The sequence below is a fragment of the Nycticebus coucang genome, chromosome 14, assembly GCF_027406575.1.
Source record: "Nycticebus coucang isolate mNycCou1 chromosome 14, mNycCou1.pri, whole genome shotgun sequence".
Lineage (NCBI taxonomy): Eukaryota > Metazoa > Chordata > Mammalia > Primates > Lorisidae > Nycticebus > Nycticebus coucang.
The window spans coordinates 42,867,999-42,882,404 of record NC_069793.1 but is presented as its reverse complement, the minus strand read 5'-3'; the positions used below and the strand labels follow the sequence as shown (position 1 = coordinate 42,882,404).

The 14,406-nt window shown below is 36.8% G+C and overlaps 1 protein-coding gene across 3 annotated transcripts in view; it reads left to right on the top strand.

Annotated features, from left to right (window-relative positions):
• Nucleotides 1-14,406, top strand: part of NELL1 (neural EGFL like 1) — a 950,583-nt gene that overhangs the window by 755,483 nt on the left and 180,694 nt on the right. For all 3 annotated transcript variants that reach the window (XM_053561806.1, XM_053561805.1, XM_053561807.1), the window contains one exon: nucleotides 291-386. In XM_053561806.1, the coding sequence (XP_053417781.1) occupies nucleotides 291-386 (96 nt within the window). The remainder of the gene's footprint in view (nucleotides 1-290; nucleotides 387-14,406) is intronic.

The window sequence follows — 14,406 nt, the reverse complement described above, 5'->3', positions numbered from 1 at the left end:
TTTGAATTTAAATATATCAATACCAGTAATAATAGTAACAATGACTCCTAATGCTTGCTACCATTTGGCACATGCCAGCCATCTGCTAGACACTTAACATTTATTACTTCAATTGATTTCATATAAACCAGCGAATTTGGTATTCTTACATTTGTTTATTTTTGTGTATGGAAACATAAAAATATATCAGCATAGACTTCTATTTCCTATTCAACAAAAGAAATGCTCATGCTGTTTACCATGTGTTTATTGCATTTTATCTAAGAGAAATCCTTCCTCTTTGGTGACAGCATTCTGTGAAGAGGGCTGCAGATATGGTGGAACCTGTGTGGCTCCGAACAAATGCATCTGTCCGGCGGGATTCACAGGAAGCCGCTGCGAGAAAGGTAATCTAACCTGCTTTGGGGAGTTAGGAAGAGGGATCAGTGGAAGGAATGGGAGCTCTTTGTGCAGAAATATGGTATTACAGATTGACGGGATCCATGGTGTTTTGATGGTGGATGTGACTCTCCCGAAGTGGGTACTGTTCAATAACTACACAATAGGCTTTCTCCTCTGAAAATAGAGCTTCATTTGCCTTCACTCCAAAGCGTCTAGTTTAGCAAGTCTTTTCTCTGCTATAGTTTGCAGAGCGTGTTTTTAGTGCTAATTAGAGATAAAGCACAGTGAACTAACCTGCCCCACTTATCATCTATTGGTAGCATCACACACAGCTACTGGAATTATAATGCTCTGCTGCATCAATGGAATCCAAACGAGCAGCACATGCTTCTTGCAAAAACAGCACATTAAATAACTCCAGCAGCAGGTTTATCGGTGTGCTTGGGATTTTATTCCATTATTGTTTTATTAGGAGCATTATCATTCATAGACCTGTTAATATGAACCAATTAGTATAAGTAAGATTCCATTATGTGCACCTTTCTATTTGCAATAAACGTTTTGTTTACACCTGGAACTATCTAGCTTTCTTATTGATTAGAGAAGTCCTCCTGTCTGTGTACAGGTGTGACTTAATGTTCAGTGCCAATGTATGTGTTATTTCAAGCAAGAGGTTTATACCATGTAAAAGTGCATATTGCTATTTTCCCATCTGTTCTATTAGGCTAAAATCACTCTGCTGTGTTTTTCCAAGTCTGGAATTTCACACCCTTGCTGCTTCTCTGATCACAGCATAGCAAAACAGACACAGGATGTCGTCATGATTCCTATTATTAGGTGAGGGGGTGGGTATCGTCATCTGATACTAAAGATATAAGCAAAGGTCTTGAGTTCTTTCCTACATGTTTAAAAGCTTCTGAATCTAGAAAATAGTTTTTGAAATGAGCTCATTGATGATATCCTACCCTGAGTAATATATTACATTGTACTGCCTATTTATAAGGTGACTTAATCCTTTTAAAAACATGTCAAAAGCTAACTATATATTCAACAAGAGAAACAATAAACAATATTTTTTCATTGTTTACCTATTTTGTGATCTTATCAACAAATCATATCACCTGTTAAATAATCATTGATTGGTTTATCCTTTAAAAAGACAGGTAATTGGGTGGCGCCTGTGGCTCAAAGGAGTATGGCACCGGCCCCATATGCCAGAGGTGGTGGGTTCAAACCCAGCCCTGGCCAAAAACTGCAAAAAAAAGACAGGTAATTCTTCCCAGAAACAAAAAAAAGTTAATGATAACTTAGCACGCGTCCCTTATGGCAGTACATTTCATTTTTAGTAGATTGTCTGAAATGAAAAAAAAAAAAAATCCAAAGGATTCTTATTTTTCCTCTAGTACTGCCTTATTTCCCTAAAATAAATATACAAGAATTATTAATGGAAATAGAATGTTGATGACAATAATGTCAACGATGGTGGAAACTGTTACTAATTATATGTCACTTATTATGTACTAATTATGTGTCAGGCTTTCCCAAGGAGCATTTTAATATTAAGAACAAAACAAAGGAGACAGATATTATTAATATAATTACTCCCGTTTTATAGATAGCAAACAAAAGCTTATCCAAGGTAAGTGTTGGATATCTTTTGTAATTACTAGAACTGAGAATAAAATCCAAGCTGTGTACTGCAGAGGCTGTACTGCCAAACCTTGCCTGTGTTTTTCAAGGATAATACATGGACTTTTGTTAAAATACAGATTCCTCTCCAGAATCGGTGAATTAGAATATCAGGGGGTGGGCTCACAAATCTGCATTTTTACCAAGAAATGCAGGATATTTTACCACAGCATCTACTGTGGTAGATAACCATCATCCTCTTTTTTTTTTTTTCTTTTTAAATTATAAATAATTGGGGAAACACATTCCCTTAAACCAGGGTCTGTGGTCAGTGGCAGCCCAGGAAAAATTGATTATGGTTGCTAATGCCTTGTTGATTTGTCCTTTGACTTTTTCTTTGCTCAATAAGTGGGTAAATGAATCAGTGCTGACCCTGTGGTCCATAATGTGGAGGAGGAAAAATGCAGAAAAGGAACAAATCAGGTCCAGGGGTGAAAGTAAAACAGAGTGACGCAGGCCCCGGGTTCGTTCCTAGGGGAATATTAAAGTTAAGATGCAGAATGTCACATCCTTGCGCTCTTACACAATCATCACAAGGAAAAAAATGCAGTAAAATAAAATAAGTTTTCTCTTATTTTACTGCAAAAGTCATTTCACTTAATACTAGTCCCTATTCCAATCTGGTGATATTTTTTGTGGAAAGAATAAAGCAGACATTTTTTAGGTTAATTGTGTGTGAGCGATCTAGATTAACTGTAGGGTAAACCCTGAAAATCTGTGCCATATCTCTGAATTATTTTGCCATGTGATGATTAGCAATAAACATTAAGTCAGTCTGTTTGCCATTGAATAGTGGTGTGAGATGCCTTGAGACCCCCGAAGTGCCAAAGGAAAAATGCAAATGCGGTGTGAATGTCTTGTGGCATGATTATACTAAATCTCTTATTTGATTTGTTTTTATTTCAGGACTAACTAAATAGTCCCATTTGAGCTCTAGAGAATGTACTTATGCTTAGTCTTAAACATATTCCCTTGGCCCTCCTTGTTACTGGTTTTATTCATTGCTTACGATATTCAGCTTTTCAAAATTCAGGTATACTTAGTTCAATCATTGAAATCATTTGTAAAGCAAATGCCTACCTGGGATATGATAATGTTAACAGTCCCGCTCGTGTTTGGTCTGGAACACAGAGATGAACAGCTCTGTATTTACTTTCCATTGATGAGATTTTAGTAAAAGTCCAACTTTTTATAACTCCACTCAAGCTGAACAAACATTTTGCCTCCTTTGGTTTTTGGACAATATGTCACCTTAGTTTGTTTCTTCCCCTTGGAGTGTTCCTTTTCTGTGAGCTTAGCTTTGATTGGGTTTTATGGTTCACGTGGAAATGTACAAAGAAGGACATGGGTGAACCATCAGTAAAAGAAACAGTTTTGCTATTCTTGAGATAGAAAACGGCTGCTGGTAAAAGCTCTGTTTTCATCTTTGCTAAGAGTTAATGGGGTAGGGTGCCACCTTGACAGAGTGTAGCCAACCACAAAACAAAATGAAACAGCATAAAGTCCTCCTAGAGACTGTTCCCATGTTAAATCAAGGAGCTGCAGTGTATTCAGACACATGTACCAATCACAGGGCAGCAGAGCATCATCTACTAACAAGTGAGACTGAGTTTCCCAAATGGTATTTCTACTCAGAAATTTGCACACAGCGACAAACATAGATTAAGTATTAAATACAGCGTTAAGTCTTGATGAGAATTTCTTAACCTTGACACTATTGACATTTTCGAGAAGATAATTTTTTGTTGTAGAGGGCTACTTTGTATAGTATAGGATATTTAGTAGCTTTGCTGGACTTTATCCACTAAATGCTATTAACACCCCCACCCTGAGTTGTAAAAATCACAATGTCTCCATATCTACCACCTTGAACACTTGCCATTTTCGTTGTAGTGAGAACATTCAAAATTAAATAATACTTAAAAAAAAATCCCTACTAGTGCAAATGTCTTTATGATAAATGATTTTTTTTTTCACCTGGGTAGATGCCCAGTAATGGGATTGCAGGATCAAATGGGAGATCTAATTTGGGTTCTTTGAGGATTCCCCATACTTTCTTCCAAAAGGTTGTACTAGTTTGCAGTCCCACCAGCAGTGTAAAAGTATTCCCTTCTCTCCACATCCACACCAGCATCTGCAGCTTTGAGAGTTTGCGATGTGGGTCATTCTCTCTGGGATTAGGTAATATCTCAGGGTATTTTGATTTGCATTTCTCTGATGATCAGAGGTGATAAGCATTTTTTCAAATGTTTGTTAAACATTCTCCTAACAGAGAAGAAAATATTTCTTCTGTTTCCTCTCCAATTATCACAGAATTCTGGGGAGGTCATCTGGGAGCAAAATTAATGCAAAAGTAGCTACTCAAACTTATAACAGATAGGAGAGTTATTAAACCTTTGTCAAATTGAGCTTTCTTGGGTTGTCCAGCACGTGGTCTGTGCTCAGTCAATGACAACTTCTACTCTTTTTTTTTTTTTTTTTTTTTTTTGTAGAGACAGAGTCTCACTTTATGGCCCTCGGTAGAGTGCCGTGGCCTCACACAGCTCACAGCAATCTCCAACTCCTGGGCTTAAGGGATTCTCTTGCCTCAGCCTCCCGAGTAGCTGGGACTACAGGCACCCACCACAACGCCCGGCTATTTTTTGGTTGCAGTTTGGCCAGGGCCTGGTTTGAACCCGCCACCCTCAGTATATGGGGCTGGCGCCCTACCGACTGAGCCACAGGCGCCGCCCAACAACTTCTACTCTTAATGTTGCCATTTTTGTTGCGCAGATGACCAGAAAAGATGAAGCAGGGCTTTTGCGGTATCATTTTTTAGAAAGGAAATAGGAGGATTTAGGGTTTCTCTGAGCTATCCATCCAGGTAAACCCACCTATAAAAGGATGCATGCAGATGTTCTTTTAAAATTCCATTAAGGTAGATATGAATGTGAGTTTGATTGAAGAATTTTCTGCACTGAATATTTCCAGAAATTAAGAATGACAGAAAAGAGGCCTTGAACTGGAAGATAAGAGGAATTTAAACCCACACTGAGGTCATTCACATTTAAAGCAGCTGAGACATCTTGTGATTGCTTAGTACCCCTTTCCTCTCTTCACTTCAACCCACTCAACCTTTTTCCTTGAGCTGCAATAGAGAAATTGGGCTAAAGATTCAACACACTTTCCCTCAGATACAAAATGGACTTGCCACTCAGTTCTCAGAGCCAGTTGGAGTTATTTTATGAGCCTATCCTTGATTCTCGTAGGATAATCATTTTGCCAGGTTTTAGGGAACACCTCAAGACATTTTTATTCTCAGCTCCAGACAGAGAACAAGTTTTCAGTTCATTTCAACTAGCTGGTAGAGATCAGTGCCTTTTGTTCACAAATGGAGTTTGAACTAGAAAGTAAAGATGCAGCCTGCCTCTGACAAGAGTGTTGGATTGCAAAGCAGAGACCTCTGTTTCAATACTAGATCTGCCTCTGTGTAGCAAAACTTGTATTAAGCTACTAAACATCTATTGTGAGTGCCAAACTTTTGCATTTGTTATTTTTTGTGGGGTGACTAGTTTCATCCTTTTGGACACAGATGAGAGCACGTCTAAGTGTCCTGCAGCCAGTCAATAGTGGAGCTGGGATTCTAACCCCTACATGACTAAATCCACATTTTATATCCTTTGCATTATAATCTGCTGCCTCTTGAGCACTTTATCTGTGCCCAGATGTCATTAAGGCTAACAGATTATATGGGAGGCCAAGTAGATGATGTTCTCCTGAGAGTAATGAGCCATAGTATTTTATTTGATGATATGTGTTGTTTTATATATTCAAATATATAAAATGTTTATTGTATCTAAATCAGGATTAACAGCACAATCTGTGAAGTCATATTAGCTTTGTTTAAGTTGAGGTGCCACTGTTTACCAGGACTTATGACACTGGACCAGATATGCTTAATGTTTCTAGGCTTCAATTTGCCACTAAAAAGAGGATATCGATGTTACCTTCCTCCTAATATTATCATGAGATTAAATGATATAGTCTATTTATGTCAGAGTGGTAGAGTGCCTGGCACACGGTAGGCATCTGCAAATTATAGCTGTTTCTAATTTTATCCTCAGTTAACCAGGAGATAAAAGTGAGACTCAGAAATAATAGGCTACTTTCCCGAGGATACTCAGCAGGTAAATAATAAAGCCATGCTCAGGTTCATCTGCCTCTGAAGTCTCTCTGAACCCTCTATCAGCCCTTATGACCTCTCCCTATGCCATTTATATGGAAGATGCTTTTATTCAGATTATTGTTTCTGCTCCTATTCTCTCTGTTTCATAGACATTTTATGTTGTATCTTATCAAGCTAACACGTACTAATTTATATAAGAGTTTTGCTCTGGGGAAAGAATGAGTTAATTCATTCTGAGATAGTAGCATGTTTAATGTAGGTATGATACTTGGAAAATGTTTTTTGGGTATGTTTTCTCTAGTGTCTTGGAGTTGAAATTAAAGATTTAATATCAAGTTCTCACTGTATTATTGATAACATAGGTGACTTTGTACATAGGAAGATCAGAAATCTTATTCAAAAGGCTACCCCATTGATGCTTCTGCAAATATTTCCTTAGTTCTTTGTTGATTCCCAAAATTCAGTCAAGAAAAACAAACATTCCATTTCTTCATTTGGCATCAGGAAACCTGGATTCTTTTCCCAGATTCCACCACTTAGCCATATAACTAAGGGAAACTGCAGCTTTTTCATGCAAAAATGGGAGTAATTGTCCAAGCATGTGGATGATGGTTAATGGTTAATGCTGGCACATCAGACATTTACTAGTGTTGTAAAGGTATTTTAGTATCCAGCTTTGGTGTGTGGGAGTCCTTAACAACTCTTATATTATTATCTACCAAACTCTGACATGGAAAAAAATCTAATTTCCATGTTCTGTGATATTGAATTAAATTAAATATTTGATAAATGAATAATTGAATGAGTATAGACAAGATCCCTAAGTTTCATAGTCTGGTCTTCTCATTTTATAGATCACAAGTTGTAAAAACTCCAGTTCAAATCTTATTTAAAACACATCTAAGGGGTCTTTTAAATATTTTAAGATATTTCATCTTAAGGATGGAGCAAAGGATACCATTAATAAGAACTGTACAGAATTTTTTGTGTATTTCCAGTAGCTTTGTTATTCTACCTTTCCATAGAATGCTTAGATTTTTTCCATAAGAGAATGGAGCCAATATTTTTAATAAAATGTCATTCTCCCTCAAACAAATGAAAGCGATTAGGGATCCTTGTCTAGTTAGTAATGCAGAAAGTAATTCCTGACTATTTAGAAGCAACTCTTTCTTCCCACCAGGCAGGCCTGTACTACTGACCTAGGAAAGTCAAGAGTTAGGGTCATACACTTGTTTTTGATCTATGCTCTTGGAAATGCAAACACCATTATAACTTGAAGCCCAAAGGCTAAATATAAAGGAAATCCAGCTTTCTGTAAAACTATGATCAACTAGAGCCCAGAAATTATAAACTTTTCCTACTCACAAGCCATAAATCTTTATAGCTAAGAAGATGTACTACATTATAGATCATGTGGAAAAAGGCTAATTGAAGGCAATAGTCTGACCTAAAAGGAATATAACTCTTAATGATTTACATCACTCTCACCCAGCAGTATTCACTGATTGGAAAAGGTAGTTGCCTGAAAATGTTCACTTAGGTCCAAAATATGATGAATCCAATAGGAAGATCTATGCCTTTACTATGGAAGTGGTTGAAAAGACTAAATAGTTTCTGCCTTGGTGGGCTAATGCAATTTTAAAGCATTTTCCAGTTTAACAAGAGACCTTGAAGTTATCTGTGGGTGGCAGCAATTTTAGCCAAATAGATTGAGTTCATGAGGGGAGATCCTAGAAGATTATTTTATTAAAGAATATCTTGCTAAGAAAAACCCTTCAGTGTCAGTTCACTGCTTAAAAGATAAAGTCCAATTCCATAGCATAATATATAACAACTTCCATGATTAGATGTCTGCCTGTCTCTCCAGCTTTATCTCCTAATTCTCCTTAACATAACTTTTAACTCCAGCCCATTCTAACCTATTTCTAGTCTCGGAAAAGCACCTTATTTTTTCAACTCTTTGAGATTTTATTTGGAATGGTCTCTCTGTGTATAACACACATAGAGATTTATATATTGATCATCAATGTATGATATTAATGTAAAATAATAGAACAGATTGTTAATAAGGGTCCCCAATAATTCAGAATAGTCTCTCAGATTGCTTCTCTTGACCGTCTTTCACTGTGACAGTTGATGGTAAAATCTATCCTTTCACTCTGGGCTGAGATCTTAAAATCATCCTTGATTTCTTCTTTCTTTTGCACTGCCCATCCTAATCCTTTGAAATCCAAACTTCATGTGATATTCACCATTGCCACCCTTGTGTATGACATCATCATTATCTCTAATCTAGATTATGGTAAAACCCTCCTAAATCATCTTCTCCTTTCCACTGTTATGCACTTGTAGTGTTTTTTGTGTTGTTGTTGTTGTTGCCCTGGGTAGAATGTCAGAGTGTCATGGCATCATTGTAGCTTACTGAAACCTCAAACTCCTGGGTTCCAGAGACCCTCTTGTCTTAGCCTACCTACCAGGTAGCAGGGACTACCACGCCCAGCTATTTTTTTCTATTTTTAGTAGAGATGGAGTCTCACTTTTGTTCAGGCTGATCTCAAACTCCTGCACTTAACAGATGCACCCACCTCGGCCTCCTAGAGTAATAGGATTACAGGCTGAGATGCTGCTGTCAGCCTATAGTCTCTTTTCAACATGGCGGCCCAGGAAACATAGTTAAAACATAATCTAGATCCTGCATTCCTCTGCTGTAAATTTTCCATAGCTCCCCATTTTCACTCAGTGAAAGCCAAAATCATTTCAAGGACCTATAAAGCTCTTCATGCTCTGGCCTACTTCCTTATTACATCCCTGTCGTTACCATTCAGTGTGCTGTCTCTCACTTTTTATCCTCTTTTTCCTGCCATAATTGTCTTCTTGGTTTTCCTAGAACATATTAGTTATGTTTTCTTTACTGTTTGGTTTGTGAGGAACAGTCTTCTCCCAGGTATTTTCCTGGTCGGCTCACTCATGTCCTAAAGGTTTCTGCTCATGTGTTACCTCCTCAGACAGGCCTCGTCCACTAACGAACATGTCTCCTGCTCCCTGTCCCTGTGTTACTGTTCTTAAGCGGCTTCCTCACTCTCCAACCTCTTACCACTTCCTGGTTTGGTTCTATGAACTCCATCAAGGCAGGAAGGGGTGGCGAAGCCATGACCTCAAGGCCACATGTGACCTTCTGGATCCTTGAGTATGTCCTTCTGACTGAATCCAAATTTTACAGAATGAATCCCTTTAATAAAGGCATTTGTTCTGTGAAGTTTGGTTTTGCACCGCAGCCAATGGTAAGAGGGAGTCTCCAAAAGCCACAATAATGTGACACATCTTGGGGAGAATGAGAAATTATTGTTGTCAATCACACACCTCATCCCTGACATTTTTGGATCATATGTAGTTAGAGTCACAGAGTTCTCCTTCATTTCTTCTTCTCCCTCACTTTTCCCTTCAATCCATCACCACAATGCAACTATTTTTCCTCCATCCTACTGCCTACTCTAAACCACAACTACTGTTTATTTTTGCTTGAAATAATATCAGAAAACAAGTCTCCAGAGTCCCAGTTGGACTCTTCCCTCATGAAAAATGTTCTTCATGGTAGCTAGCATAATCCTTATACAACATAATACAATCAAATTATTTCCATGCTGAAAAACTTTAGTTTCCAGTGCTTTTGGTATAAGCTCCAACCTCCTTTCAGTATTGATGACTCTCTCTGAGCAGCTTCCCCATTCCAACTTATGCTCAATGCTTATCCTGTACTGAATGCTGTCAGATTTTCAAAAACAAAACAAAACAAACAAACAAACAAACAAAAAACCAATCTCCTTGCTTCTGGCCTCTGCCCATTTGCTATGTCTGGAACCTTCAGCTTCTCTTTCTGCACCTCCTTCCTTCTCCCATAGTATCTAGTCCTCATCTTCCCCCATCCTCCCACATAGATCTTGATGTAAATTTCTATCAGTAATATTTTTCAGGCTCCTTCGTTAAGAGTAGGACCTCTCCAATGCCCTCCATGTTGACTTAGTCTTACTTTCTTAAAAGTAATATCACATTGAATTGCCTGTTTGTTTATTTTCTCTTCTGTTTCTTCTACCACCCAAACATGTTGGCTCTCCCCTATAGCAGAGCCAACATGTTTCATTTCTTTTTCTTCCCTCAAAAAGCCCTTCAAAGACTTGTTAAATGGTTATAGTGATAATTAGCCCATTGTGTTTTCCAACAAAAATGACAGTATATATCTGAACTATTTTTTTTTCCATCCTTTTCCTGCTATTTCCATTTTTCCCACTCCAAGGTATTAATTATAGGAAATATAAATGAGAACCTATGGGATTTTCATGGCATCTTCTAAACAACAGACAATCCCTGGCCTATATAGCACAACCCAGATCCAGAGAAGCCTGGCCAGATACGGTAATTCTCTGGTTCTTAAATTGCCCGGCAGTGCCGTTGTGGAGTAGGCCATTCTGAAGTAGGCCATTCTGAAGAACTCTGAGCTGAGCTTTTAAGTACATCTTAATTTATTGTGAGAACATTATCATGGCACTCTCTTTACGTAAAATGATGTCAAGCACTGAGCAGCAAGCCTGATATTTTTCCAGATGTGTGGTCTCCAGGTATGTGGAAAGACCAGTCACTTGGCTCTCAAGCCTTGAAATAATCCTAAGTGTGCAGAAAGATGGAAAAGCAGGAAGTCTAGAAAACTCACAAAAAGTTAGCAAAATTGTGTTGAAATATTTACATACAGAAGCCAGAAAGACTTAAGTGTGCAACTCAATGAATTTCTACGAAGTGAAAACATGTTTGAAAACAGCATCAAGATTAAAATATAGAACACGATCTGTATCTCCAAGCCTCCCTTCTCATGTTCTTCCAGGACTACCCCCTCCCCAAGTGGAGCCAGGATATCATAAGCATCCTGACTTATGACACTGTAGACCAGATGTGCCTGTTTTTTGAATATCATACAAATGCAATCAAACCACATGGCCTCCTTTGCGTTTGATTCCATTTGCTCAACATTCCATTTGTGGGATTTGTTCATGCTGTTGCTTTCAGTTTGGGTTTGTATTTTTCACTGTGAAAGAGCATTTTATTTTGTGAGTAGACAAAATGTATTTATCTACTCCACAATAGGACGTTAGGTTGCGTCCAGTTTGGGTTATTTTGCTACAATAGATATTTTTTGTACATGTATATGGGTGACCGTATTATGTATTTGTACATATCTGTCTACCTAGAAATGGAGTTTCTGGATAAGCTTAGTTTGAGTTTTAATAGATACTACCAACAGTTTCGCAAGTGCTTGTACCTATCAATATTCCCCTTAGCAATAAAGGAGAATTCCAATTGCATTGTAAATCTGTTGGTATTTACTTATGGTTGGTCTTTTTAATTTTAGCCATACTAACTGTATGGTATTATATCATGGCATTAATTTGCACTTATTTGATGGCTAATACAGTTGAACATATATTCTAAGCTTATTAACGATTTGGGTTTACTGTTTTGTAAAGTACCTATGTAAGTCTTTTGCCATTCTACTGACTGAACTACCTGTTTGTTTGTTTTTTTTAAGCACATAATATAAAAAATAAAATAATTCTTATGGCTAGTCGTGACAAACAGCAATTCCTTGCCTTTGTTCTCTGTTTCTCTTCTTCAAAGGCATTTTCTTTCCTTTATCTACAATAATGATATATTTATATTACTATTTTCTTTTCAGTTTTAGGAATTATATATTGAGTTTCCACCATGGAAGATGAAGATTTAGCTTTTTTTCAACTTCACACCTATAATGCACCCACACACACATAAATATAAATTTACATACCCAAACATTTCCCATTTCTCTCTTTTAAAATATTAGTTGATCAATATTCAGTGTTTACCTTACTATGTCTCTGTAAATGATATTTATAGGTGAGCTATGAACTTAGCTATCATTACTTCTCCTTTATTACACAAATGTTTGTTTTTCTTGGATTTAGTGATTACCTCAGATTGTCCTCAAATAATAATGTCCTTCCAATACATCCAAATGGATTTTCTAATTTATAACTTTAAGAAGTAAAATTTTCCAGCACCTTCTGACCTACGCCACTCCACGCCGAAAGCTCTGTGGGTCTACCCCACAGCTGTGTTCTTCTGATATCTTTTCAATACTTTTTAGTTGTTACATCTCTGGTTTCTGAATCCTTTGTATTACTTTTTTGTTTTATTATGCCTTCATTCTTATGGAACAGACATTTAATTAGCTTCTTGAGAAAGAGCACAGGGAAGATAAGTAAATTGCTCAAATGCTGCATAAATGAACATGTTTTTATTCTTCCTTTGTTCTTGGTTGATAATTTGCGTGAGTACAGCAGTCTAGATTATAAAGCATTTTTCTTTAGAATAATGTAGGATTAACTTTACTGTCACATTTTCTAGTTCTATACAGCTTTTTAGAAGTATAGTGCTATTCTCTTCTTAATCATATATATGAAATCTACATTTCTCTCTCTGAAAAATTGTGGCCTTGTTTTTCATCCTCAGTGCTATACAATTTAATGATAATGTAATTTTGTGAACCTATTAAATCAGTAGGCTGGGCACTTTGAAGAACTTTTCAATTCAGAAATTCCTGCTTTCACTTTCATTTAGGTGATTAAAAAATTACTTTTTAAAAGAAAAAAAAAAAAAAAAAATTACTTTTTAACTATTTATATTTTCTTTGTTTTTATCTCTGAAACTCCTATTATTTGTGTTTCAAACCTTTTAAATTGGTTTTCTAATTGTTACATTACGTCTATCTTATTTTTCATCTTTCTCTTGTCTTTATTTTATTTTTGTTCTTTTTTGGGAGGTGGTGGTAGAGACATGTCATCAAGGTTATCTTCCAAATTTACTGAGTTATTTACTTGCTATCCTGTTTTATTATTGTTTTCTAGATGTTCTTTTTGAAATTGTTTACAGTTCCTGTAAGTAATATCTTTCCAATGTTTCTGAAGAATATAGCAAAGATTATTTTTTGATATTTTTTGGTATAAAATAGAGTCTTTTCTCTCAGCTATTTTTTTTTATTTTTTTCTGCCAGGTTTTTAATTTTTTAAAATTTTGTGTCTTTGCATTTTCTCAGATATCCAGTAGTCCTTTGCTATCAGTTTACTTTTAGGAGTGAAACATTTTTTTTTTTTTAAATCATATCTGTGTACAATAATGCAATCATGAGGTACAATGTGCTGGTTCCATATAAAGTCTGAAATATTTTCACTGAACTGGTTAACATAGCCTTCATGGCATTTTCTTAATTATTGTGTTCAAACCCTTATACTCTTCACTTAGTAAACTTCACCTGCACCCTTCCAAGATGCACCCTAGGTGTGGACCCACCAATCACTCTCCTTTCACCCTACCTTCTCCTCCCTTCCCCTCCTTTGCCCCCTTCCCCATATTCTTGTACTGAGATTGGGTTGTAGCCTTCGTATGAAAGCTATAAATTAGTTTCATATTAGGGCTGAATACATTAGGTACTTTTTCTTCCATTCTTTGGATACCTTGCTAAGAAGAATATTTTCCAGCTCCATCCATGTAAACATGAAGGAGGTAAAGTCTCCATCTTTCTTTAAGGCTGCATAATATTCCATGGTGTACAAATACCACAATTTATTAATCCATTCATGAGTCGATGGGCACTTGGGTTTTTTCCATGACTTAGCAATTATGAATTGGGCTGCAATAAACATTCTGGTACAAATATCTTTGTTATAGTGCAATTTTTGGCCTTCTGGATATATACCTAGTAGAGGAATTATAGGATCGAATGGCAGATCTAGTTTTAGATCTCTAAGTATTCTCCAAACATCTTTCCGAAAGGACCGTATTAGTTTGCATTCCCACCAGCAGTGCAGAAGTGTTCCCTTTTCTCCACATCTGCGCCAACATCTCTAGTTTGGGGGATTTGTGATGTGGGCTAATCATACTGGAGTTAGATGATATCTCAAAGTAGTTTTGATTTGCATTTCTCTGATGGTTAACGATGATGAGCATATTTTCATGTGTCTGTAGGCTGTGCACCTGTCTTCTTCAGAGAAGTTTCTCTTCAAGTCCCTTGCCCAACCTGAGATGGGATCACTTGTTCTTTTCTTGCTAATACGTTCACTGTGGATTCTGGTTATTAAACCTTTGTCGGA